This window comes from Mesitornis unicolor, unplaced genomic scaffold (assembly GCF_000695765.1).
Source record: "Mesitornis unicolor isolate BGI_N332 unplaced genomic scaffold, ASM69576v1 scaffold2051, whole genome shotgun sequence".
Classification (NCBI taxonomy): Eukaryota; Metazoa; Chordata; class Aves; order Mesitornithiformes; family Mesitornithidae; genus Mesitornis; species Mesitornis unicolor.
Window position 1 is genome coordinate 11,021 of NW_010161488.1, and position 12,074 is coordinate 23,094.

Consider the following 12,074-nt stretch of genomic DNA (forward strand, 5'->3'; position numbering starts at 1 on the left):
GAAATTCAAAACAAAAGCTAATTTATGGAAAAATATGTAGTTCTAATCACAGTTTAGCTCCGTGGGGTTCCAAATAACACACTACAATCTCTACATGCAGATGCTTTCATCTTACATTCCAGATTTGGTGACGTTCCAAAAGTTCTTATCAAACCTTCTTATCATCTTTTATTAAAGCTTATTACATTTCTCCTTATTGCATGTTTGCTGTAATATTCTGTCATTCTTAATATGGAATAAAAAAAGCTTTGATCTTTTTTAGCCAGTCATGAGATGGAAATATGCAACGCAAGTATCTCACTATATTTTGGTGTGTGCTTTGAACATCATATTAATTGGCCCCTGTTTCTTTTTCCTTTGGTTCTTAAATCTTTTCATCAGATTGCACTTCTCTATGCCATGAACATGCAAATATGTTATGCGTGATCATATAGTGCCATTTCATTATTATTATATCCCTCAATAGACTTCTGGTTTCTTGTTGGGTTTGGGTTTTGGGGTTTTTTTCATAATAAATAAGGCTTTTGAACTATAAAAATGGTAGCACCGCTTCATTGATGTTCTTGCCTAAGAAAGACGTTTCCGATAAATTTTGAGACATTACATCGGCATTTTTTCTTAACACTTCTGTTTTATGAGGGCTGCGATCTAAAGGATGTTGCCCTGAGCAAGATTTCTGTTGAAATTGTGGAGAAAAACCTAAAATAGATAAGCGCAAACGTGAGGCTCAGCTGTTTTCCAGAAAGCAAGTTTAAAGGAGTAAAGAGAAGGAGTTAAAGATTGAGAAGGAAGAGAATAAAGGAATGCCTGAAGGAATACAGAGAAGTAATTATCCTACAGTCTTAACCCATTCTTAAAAAGCATAAATCAGGGTAATTTTTTTTCTTCTCCACAATACTTGACAACAAAATCATTGATTATGACTTTATTAGATAGAAACCCAAAATTTATGGCATGTTTTTCATGCCATTGTATGAACTAAAAAAGGCAAAACAACCCTCATCTCAAGGGAGTCAGCAGTCTAATATGCACTTCCCCATCATTTCTCTACCTACAATGATTTTTCACCATCTTGTTAACTGTGAACATTATCTGACAAAAAATAAGCTGTGTTCGGGAGAAAGCCCAGGCTGATACTAAAAACTATTTAGTTAATACTGAAGACTGTTACATAATGGGGAATGTTGGATGATCATCAGAATAAATGGACAGATCTGAAACAAGACATAACAGATGATAAATCTTAAATAAGAGGCTACTGAATAATGATCTTTGTTTCTGTTTTAAGAAATCTGATCTCTCCCTTAAGCTTTGAATGTGCTTCACGTAATGCTGTTGACAGAAGTAGACCATTGTTATATAAAAGTCCCTGGCCTGACAACTGAGACATCTAGCCATACAAGTTTTCAGAGGAATAAACATTCCAGTTTTGGGTGAATGTAGTAAAAATAGTTACACCGAGACTACCCCACATCTTTATTAGCAGTTCAAATGCAACAATACTTTCAAATGTCATATGATCATCTTTGGTTAGTGGTCAAAGAAAGTAAGTTTGTCCCTAGTAAATAACTGATACATCTTTGTTGATAAATTTTTTTTCCTAGGCAATGTTTTTGTGATGTGTTTTGCCAATTCTTTGTTAAAAGGTTCCAAGAGAAAATGAGGAATAAGAGTATAAAGGTTGAATTTTTTGCAGGTGAAACAGTAAAATCAATGAACCCGTTCAGCAGTTGAGGATAGAAGGAAAGAGACCACACTTTTTCGGTTGCTATATTGATCTTGATAGGTATCACTAAGTTTTTCATATAATGCTATACTGCAATGTTTTACATTCAAAATATAGGTTCAGAAACTTTCATATGATGCTACTGATGGCTTACCTTTTAAAGGTGCTCAAAAGCACGTACTTTAACTTATTTTAAATATAGAAATACCAAGCTTTTTGTTGATATGAGAAAAACAGTAATAAATAAAGAACTTGTCTGTTGTAACTTTTAATTCACTTTATTTAAAATTTTAATTAACTATTTTTAATTCACTATTTGATCCACAGCAACATCCAAGGCATCCTATTATCTTAGAAAAAAGCAAATGAATGCAAATCACTGACAGTTGATTTGCACATCTTCTGGTCCACTCCAGGTCCTTCAGAATAAAATAAGTTTTTATTCTAATTATAGCTCCAAGAAAAATACATGGGAGATAATTTTAAAAACCACTTCAATGTTCAAATATTTCATTTGAAAATGTATTGCCAACAGGGAGATGAACTAGAAGATAATCCTTCAGCAAGATTGAGCAATAATTGCAATTTGCTTAGTTTAAATTATAATCTTTTTGCATTGCTTTAAATACAAATTATATTCACTTTTCCTTATGTGCAAGTGTGCATATATATTATTCTATTAATTCTAGGGAAGCAATTTTGTAAATCATAGTTTGCAAGCACCGGCACCCAGAAATACATAGCAGTAGCAGTCCTGGAAGATGAGTTCAATATCTTAGCAAGAAGCTCATCTTCAAGCACAGCTTCATGAATAATAAGACTTGATTACCATACCTTGCAAAACACATGGGAGGAAGAAAGGAGGGTCACCAACATAATTCAGTTCCTCTTGCCAACTTTCCCCACAGTGTCAAGTTCTTTATGTTATAGAACATACGCCATCGGCCTTATCTCCAGAGGTCTTAGGGAGGTGCTTGCTACTTAGAGATAGCCAGTGTTTTTTCTTTCTGCTGTCTAGTGTTAATTTTTCATCTCTCATTATTCTAAGAAGAGCTGTAGGAACACTGGAAGTCCATTTCCCAATTCAGGCACCTCTGTTTCTGCTTCTTTCTACTTAGAAGAATCCTATCTGTGAGTTCTTGTTCCTCTGAAATGCACTGTATCACCTTTAGAGTTCTTTCATTGCAAAAAAACAAGTTTACCAAACTCTGAATGGAAGCTGCTCAATCATTTCTGCCAAGTACTTCAGAGACTTCTAACTCAAACTTCAGTTAACTCTCCAGTAACTGTAGGGCTACTTCTGTGAATAAAGCTTCTGCTTATATGCATGTGGATTTGCTTGTTCATCCTTACCACCTACATCTTTAATGTTCTGAGTAGCACAGCTCATAGGGTGTTTGCTATGCCCCTTGTTTTTCATATAAGCCTATTTGTTACTTACAGTACTTTGAAAAAAGATGTGGTTGTTCGTGATGAGTTACAATGGAGACACCCTTGAATTTTGACCAGAACAATGAATAAGTTTCTCTTTTTTTTAATGCATACTGCTACTCTTTCTGACAAAGAAAAATAATATTTTTTCCTTCTGATGGCAATCATAAACCCCAGCATTGTACACATCCGCGTTCAAACTGTTTTCTGTTCAGAGCTACATCCTGGATACTGGAGGATGCTAACAGCTGTCCAATTGTTTTATTAACTAGCTGTTCTATCCTCTTACCATTCAAGTGTATGAGGAGAAAATAAGGAATTCCAGACAAGCCCAGTTTTTGCAAAAATGGAGAAACAGCTACATAAAATGGTTTTCTGTAAAGATTTTTTTTGTGCCTCATAACTTTGGCAGAGAGCTTAGAGCCGGTGAACAAGGCAGCGAAGGGAAAGCACTCCCCAGTCGAATGCAGCAGGCAGTTGTCAGCTCTCACAGTTCTAGTTCTGCCACGTAGTTACATAAATTATCTGTCTCTCTTACCACCTACTAATAAAGGGATGAATTTATTTTTGGCTTGCTGAAGAAAGTCTCGAAGAAGGTTTTGAAGTGGTAATACAGTGTATTTGCTCAAGAACAAGTTCCTTGTAAAGGGAATGCATAAAGCACAGCTTGAGAAAGGAGCGTGCAAGACAAATGGGCTGGCAACATTAAAAGAATGAAAGGGCCTGATAGCAGCAACTTCTTCCTGAAGCAGATGATTGCAAAATGTTTTACATAGTGTAAACTAGTCATAGTATTTTTTTTCAAGTGTTTGCTGTGAAATGTATTCTTAGTTGCTCTTTTAATTATTGAGTGGAAATGAAGGCCTTGTAGACTGATTACAAACCAAAATAACTAGACCTCAATTACAGAGTGAAAGGTAAGAGCAGCCAAGCTTGAAAATGCAGTTTAAGGTGGTTCAGAAACCCTTCAGTGAACCGTGTGGTGACAGATGGTAAGATTACCTGATAGCCTGTAACAAATGATAGCATTTTTGTGTTGACATCAGTGCTACTGGAGGTATAAATGCACTCCTTTAATCTGAGCTCTGAATCTTTTCAATATCCCAGCATCTGGCATGTGCCACTTTGCAGAAATATAAAGGATGGAGGCAAAAGCCCAACTGTTAGTTTGGTTACTGCTTGTATCTTTGAGGTCAGTGCTGTGTTCATGCCAAGAGCAGCACAGATCCTATCCTAGAGGTCTCTGATGCCTCTCCTTCCCACTCTGGTAGAGGGAATGGAGTCCTCACCATTTAAACTATCACTGCACTCTGAAGGCTGGCCGTAATGCTGATAATTTGGCCAGTGGCAGTGCAAATAACACCTTAAACATCTCTGTCAGTCCCAAAGTAAAATGCTATCATGTATCCAGCAAGTGAAGAAGGTCTGGTAGCTAGAGATTACTTCGTGGAATAGAGATGGAGACTGCAACAGCAGAACAGGCAGAGGATATGATCATCTGTTTCTCTGCTTAAAAAGTCATCCTGTTCCCCAATGGGAGCAATCATCCTAGTTTTGATGCAAGTAAAAGGAGGCTTTTGTTAGGGTTTGTGGGCACATTTGGAATTGTGACAACCTGTCTTTTCTCCCATCCCCTGAGGTTTCATCCATGCTCACAGCTGTGGGTTATTTGGATTGAGTTGTTGTGGCCTGTGACCACAGCCATCACAAGCTGTGTGCCTTCTGGTTAGAGGCATCTGGCATTCTCAAACAAGTCCTTGCTGCCATCAAAGATATGCCAGCATTGAAAGTTGTTCCAGTGTTAGTACCCTCATAGATTTGGCAGACTCAGAGCTAGTTACTCTGGGAAGGATCTCCTGTCTTCATTGTCATTGTCTAACACCAAATAGATGCCAAATTGAATGAGAGTAAACCAGACCCAACAGGCAATATCCAATCAAAAAATCAAGAAACTGCTTTACATTTGATTTGGGACTAAAATAGCTGCACTATATAGGGAAATGTATGTAGCTTTATACGGTTTTGCTTTAATTTTGCTTCATATATCAAATTCTTTGTAGAAAGAAGTAAAGCTACCACTTCTCTGAACATAATAGAGAAGGGAATTGGATTCTTACATCCCCATCCCAAAGGTGGAAGAGCATCTTCATCCTTTTCTAGACCTGAGGAAATCAAACAAACATATACACTGCTGCAGTCTGCCTGCATCATTCCACCTCTGGAAGTTCAGAATCAGTTCATAACATTGTACTTCAAGGTCTCAGACCCCTTGCTGAGGTGTGCTCTCAGTGTGCAGTTACCAGTACCAGGTGCTGTTTATCAGACTCATGGGGGCATCAAGAGTTTTTAGCAGTTGCCTTGTCCTTATAACACTGACAAGGGCTTAAAGTTTGCTTTTTTATAGATGTCTGACTGAGAAAAGACCAAACTTAATTGACAAAATACTGCCTGAATTTGTCTTAATCAGTCAATTTATCCACGTTCCCAAAGTTCCCCGTCTCTAAAGAAATTGTGCCTTATACTTTGATCCTGTATCAACAAGCCCAGTTCTTTCATGTTGTTCTCATATGTTTGTCGTGAGAATTCTCTAAATTCCATAGTGCTGTCTCGGGGAGATTACATAGTTGAATTATTTAGTGTATTGGTACACACTGTAGCTTTTGGGTTGTCATTAGAGTTGTCAAGCAACATTTTTGGTCTGCTTCAAAAATATTCAGATGTTCACAATCTGTGAAACAGCTGCACATATCCATCTGTTCATTTTTATTAAACATATTTTATCAAACTTGGTGCTAGTTCAGTGTCAAAGTGGAGAGAGTAATAGTATTTTTGAGCAATACAGCTGTTACTCACCATCTTTGACAGTGAACTACAGTGGGACTCAGTTCAGTACAAACACAAAGACAAGGTAATTGTCACTTACCTTGTAGTAACTATGGTTCTTTGAGATGTAATCAATATAGAGCCCACACTCCTTGCCTTTGAAGACTTCAAGTTCCAGCTGTTTTGAATTATGAGGGTTTGGCTAGAAGGCCATGTCAGAGCTTCCCCTTCTGATTTCCCAGTGGAGCATGAAGATGCACAGGGCATGTACATAGCACCAGCAGACAGAGCTGTTAATGATGTTCTAAGCTCATGTGTTTGGAAGGGATGCACTTCTAGAGTTGCAAAATGAACGTCACTTCCTTTTTTCTCCTGCAGAGCATTTAAAGTGATAAGAAGCCAGCAAAGTTAGGAGAGGGGACTTAGACCTCCAGACTGAAGACAAGAAATGTACTGGGTTTCAGTCATGAAATATTTAGCTATTTGCAGTCTTTCATAGCTGCCAGTGAAGTGAACTAGTATAACAGATAGCAGAGTTTGACCCTAGGGATTTTGATGAAATGTATTAAAACAAATGCAGTCATCAGATGATTAATAAATAAAAAAGAATTTCAGCTGAGGTAGGGCCAAAATAATAACAGCTAATTCTATTGATGAGCCAAAAATGGTGGTGGTTGGATTTATGGTTTAACAAGAGATGAGAGGGGAATAAAGAAATAAGGTTTTAGGGTCAAGGAACATTCTACATTATCAGATTTTGACAGGCAATTTAAGGTCTGAGAAAAAAGAGTAATAGTAGAGCAACAAAGATAATATGTCATCTATAGTGAGGGTTTCGGTCTTTGAAGCATTCATAGGTCTTTGGTTGCGTTCTGTTTTTTTCTGTTTTGTTGGAGATGAGGGGGAGTGTTTAAACCAAAAGACCTGGCAGAGAGGGTCTTAATTCTGCAGTGTTCGCTGTCTCACTTCCACTGATGCCTGTTCGTCTTAAGTAAGGGTTGCCATGGTCAATACAGAGGGTTTGAAAGATCAGAGATGAAACCAAAAGGGATGAAAAATTGCTGTCATTAGGATAGAAGGGATGAATAAATTAATAACATTGACTATAGCAGTGATCTGTTTCAGAAGCAGAAGGAGCAGAAGCAACTAGATACAATGAATTATCTTCTTTATATTTGGCACAAATAGTTAAAATACATTATTATAGAGGTTTTTTTCGAGTGTATTTTTATTTCCCAGTAGCACTGAAAAACTGTTTCAGCTTTGGAGATAACTGCTGTCATAGAATCATCAAGCCCATGTTATACCAAATGCAAATTCAAGTAATTACAATAAAATTCGCTTTGGCAGTATCATAGAGTCACTGCAAGAGAAGGAAACACGCCACAGATAGCAAGAAATTGCATGCATTGTGTGTATCGCAGTGTAGCATTAAGGTAATTTTTTTTCCATAATTTTGCTCTGAAAGTTTAGACAAGGGGTTCATTCATTAATCCCTGGGTGACATCAGGGTTCCTTAAGTAGTTCCCCTCAACACCATGGAAGGTTGACTGACTTTCATAATTGGCTTAGCTAAACGTTTAACATTTAACATCTCTCTAATAAATGTGGTTGTGTGGAATTAAGTCGTTCAGAAACCCAGCTTATGCATTATCATTACTGGTCTTGTTCTTTAGATGAGCGTGGGGAATGGGTTTGTAACTGGAGGCTGGACGAGATGTTGGTGACATCATGAAAAGGAATGTTCATACCTTAGGTTAGCCCTGCAACACCCACAGCACCCTCCTTCCTCTTGTTTTGTTTCTTTTACCTTTCTGGCTAAGCAGAACGAATCCATCTGCTGGTGACATAAGTAGGTCATTTAGGAGCTAACTTAAATGATTTGTCTCTTCAGAAGGATCAAAAAATGAAAAAAGAGAAAAGGATATAATTACTGCCTATCATTTTGACCATTGATTCAGGACCGGTAAAAGACTCAGAATGAGACTGGTGAGCTTTCTGTCAGCTGCGTTCACTGAAAGCACTGTATCATTGAAGGACAGTGGTAGTAATTGCTTGGTGCCATTGCTAAGTTGAACTATTACTCTCTGATTGCTTGTTCTGTAATTTAATTTTTTAATGTATGAGTTGCTATTCTGCTGCGAAGCGTGGAAAGCCATTATTTGTGCAATTTGTCATTGTGGTTAAGAGCATCAAATAACCAGTATCCTTTACCACCAGCAATGCATCTGTTTGGCCTCAACTGGCAGTTGCAGCAAACTGAAAATGATACATTTGAGAATGGAAAAGTGAATTCCGATACTGTGCCAACACATCCTGTAACAATACCTGCTGGAGAAAATGGTAAGTGAAACAGGCACCAATTTTCTTCCTTCTGCCAAAGCATTTCCTTTCTTTGTGTCTTACATACATCACTAGATTTTAGCTCTTTTCCCCCAAAACACTGTGTATTTAGTGAAAGTACAGAGCATTTGTAAATAGAATTTTAAATGGACATGTAGATATTAAACAGGAGTTGTATTTCAGTTGAAAAGAGTGCACCATTCCTCCTACCTAGCATGTGAAGGGAATGGTGATGCCCTGGATATTTTCAGACAAAAGCCTTGTTTGTGACAGAGGAACATAATCTCTTTTTCTAAAGGGTTGATACCAGAAAAGGCTCCACAGGGGAGTTTTGCATATTTTCAGAGCTTCTCTCTTAGCTGTGTGTAGGAGGCAACACATGATCAAGGAGCTTCCTATGGCATGATGGCCTCTGTATGGAATGGCTTGTGGGTTTTTTTGATAGATGATAATGTTTTCTTCTTTTTTTTAATTTCCTCTGAAATTTAATATGTTAATTTGTTTTCTCAGTCTTTAGCTTATGAGAGTCTCAATCATCAAATCAATATATAAAATTAAAAAGAAAAACCTTTATTAATTTTGTTGTAAGAGCTCTTAAAATACAAACCACATAAAGGGATTGGTTTTTATCGACCTTTTTCCGTGTTGCCCTTTAAGATTCTCAAAACATTTGAGGGCCTGTGCACTTTTGGCTAACAGAGGCTTTAAAATCAATAGTTTTTGAATGGAAAACTGGATGTAAATGGTTGATGAATGCGATGTTTGTTTCATTACACAAAAATCCATTTTCCCTTTCACAAGGTAGAGCTGAACTCCTTACCACTGAGGAGGAGGAAGCCTCTGCCAGCAGCTGACATCTTGAAAAATTTTCAAGTTATCATAGCTCCAAGTTACAGAAAAGATACAGCACAGTTCATTCTCTTTGTCATCTTTGTGACCATATGAAACTTCTCCAGCAGGACTTTTTCTTTTTTCGTTTCCTTTACCCTACTGCCTTTTTCTTGCACTTAGATATTCACTATCTCTTTCTGTGTGTTTACGTGTTTTGAATGAATAGCAAAAAGCCACTGTATGGTTAATGAATATTGATACTGCAGTGACAGCTCATCATCCCACTGTCTTCTGCCCTGAGTAGTCAATATACTTTCTTGTATAAAGTATATACATATTTTTGTAAATATTCTATGAATATAAATTCTCTGTTTTCCCCTGATAATTTTTATTTTTTTTTGCAAATTAAAGCCTGTTATACTTTGCCTCAGGAATAAAAGGAAATAACAAATACATCAAATCCCATTTTTCCTTCCTTATGTCCCTAAATACTGCACAAGAGAACAGGGTTAATTTCATCCACTGTTAAAATGCTGTCCTCTGCAGAATATGGTAAGTGGTCATTTATCAGCATACATCAATGCTAAACAACAGACAGACCAGAGAACACACATTTTAAACCACAAAAGGAAAGTTAAGCAGAAGCGTGATGACTAGATGTGAAATTTAAGGAGGGGGCTCCTCTGCTATCATACTAGTTACTGAAAACTGTAAAGAATCAATAAAGCATTGATTTGGATACTTGGACAGCTGAACAATTTTGAGTACTGCCCCTCTTTAGCCCCCTGGTAATATCCTGATACTCTGATTCAGATGGGAGAAATTCCCTGTGTTGTGTGGGCCAGGCGTTCTGGTTTTTTTTATTCTGTCTCTCATAAACTATGGATAATGCTGGGCCTGCTTTGGTCAGAAAGTCATAGCCCACTGTGGCTTAAATCCTGGGTATTCATTTGCCATTCAGAAGAACAGATACTTTGTGTGATGAATTAGCAAAGCTTGAACTTGAAAATGCATCCTTATGACCTCTGAAGAAAATACAGCTGTGGTTCACCTGGAAATACCTAGTCATAAATTGATAGTAAAAGCATGTTAAATCATCCTTAAATGCAAATCATTTGTTAAGTGAAGCTTGAATCTCTGAACAAGCCTTTTCCAAAGGCTTTTTGTTTGTTTCTTTTGTGGATTTTTTTTTCTCTCCCGGTGCTTCTCCCTACATGAACAGTAAAGTGCTGGCAACGTATCACACTGCTTGTCTAGACAGGCGTGGTTCAGAGCTGCATAAGGTGGCGTAAAAATGTGTGCTTTCTATGGATTTGATGAATTTTATAGAGCATTTGAGTTTAGGTTCTCCCAAGTAATTTGTAAGTCATACTTAATCAAATACAAACATGTATTTGAGGTGCATCAAGACTTTATCTGTTTTTATAACTAGGCGACAGAAAAGAAAGGTTAAAAAACAGAGCTTGTTTAACCATTGTGTTCTAGCAGTTGGTCACATCTCACATGGTGCTGGCTTTATTTTGTGTCACGTAAAACCTATGTGCAGTTCAGAAATACCTTATGATCATTTGTGCTTAATTGCAGATTTTTAAAATTTTTTTTAAAAGTGAGTGGGAAAAGAATGAGGCATTTCTTGTGGTTTACTTAAATGCACTTTTTGAGATTATACACATTAAAATACATTTTACTTGCTTTAACCGATACGTATTGAGCTTTTTTTTTGTTCACAGTCTCTTATGTTAAGTAAAGGTATAGAGGCTTTATGTTGGTTGGTTTTTTTCTAAAAGGTATGTTTTTAAGGAGGATTTTAATTTCATACCTTGAAATGGCTGTTGCAGAAGGATATTTAGCTGATGTCTCACAGAAACAGATCTGAATACAAGGTTGTTCAGTGGAATGGGAGAATATGCTATTGACTTGTAAATCCAGCCTTGCAATCTAATATTCTAATTAGTACTGCCTTTGAAGGGTGGAAAATTATATTATGTGTGACACTATGCAGCAGTTATTATTGAGCATTTTTGTGTTTTGATTGTGGATACATTTTTACTTTGAGTTATATTCAGTTATTCACAGTCTATCTTGTGTTTTAATCTATAGGATGTTTGCAAAGAAGGAGACGGAGTTTGGCTCCATGTCATTTTATTGATACTTGTAAATTACTTTTCTTATAAAATAATTAAATATTGTTTATCACTTCCCATATTTGTTTTGCTGAGGATTTTGTCCACCCTAATCTTAGAGAGTCGAAATACAGTTTACAAATAATATATTTAACAGATATTTTACATGTTAGCCATAATGCATTGGATTATCAGTATCATAAGTGCATCATATAATGATTGAATATATTAGCTAGGATGTGATACAGCAAATTAATGTATTTTGTAAATAAAATAATAGATTATCTAGCAATATAAGTAAAAATCATGATATAAATATTATTTTCCTATAAATCTTTGTGTGTTTTGTATTAATGTCTTTTGGGGAGGGTCTGTGAAAGAAGAAATTTTGAGGGTAGAGAAGGAGTATAGTGAAAGATAATATATTCGGAAGGCTAGATATCTTAAAATTTGGTTTCTGATTTGGACTGTTGTGGAATTGTGTGAATGAATGTGACATTTCATGTTTTAATTTAAAGTTGTGTATAAGAACTGTTACTCTTTAGAATGTGAAAAGGAAATGATGATGCTACTAAAGAATTTTGTATGTCCTTTGAGCTACAACTGGGAACAAAGAGTAATTAATGGCTTGTTCTTAGGAGGGAAAATAATAGTGATGATTTTGAGCAAGGTAGTGTGGCATTAAAGGGGCACATGGCTGCAGGGTAAAACTGGCTCTTTTTTGATGGAGAAAATGGGAGTCCGTAGGATCATTATCTGCTAAGGATAAGTGTTGAAGCCCCGTAATAGGCATTCCT

At 36.6% G+C, this 12,074-nt stretch overlaps 1 protein-coding gene across 2 annotated transcripts in view; it reads left to right on the forward strand.

Moving 5' to 3' along the window:
• The window catches only part of TENM3 (teneurin transmembrane protein 3), a 116,621-nt gene that overhangs the window by 10,812 nt on the left and 93,735 nt on the right, over positions 1-12,074 (forward strand). For both annotated transcript variants that reach the window (XM_010193031.1, XM_010193039.1), the window contains exon 2: positions 8,201-8,323. In XM_010193031.1, coding sequence (XP_010191333.1) covers positions 8,201-8,323 — 123 coding nt within the window. The remainder of the gene's footprint in view (positions 1-8,200; positions 8,324-12,074) is intronic.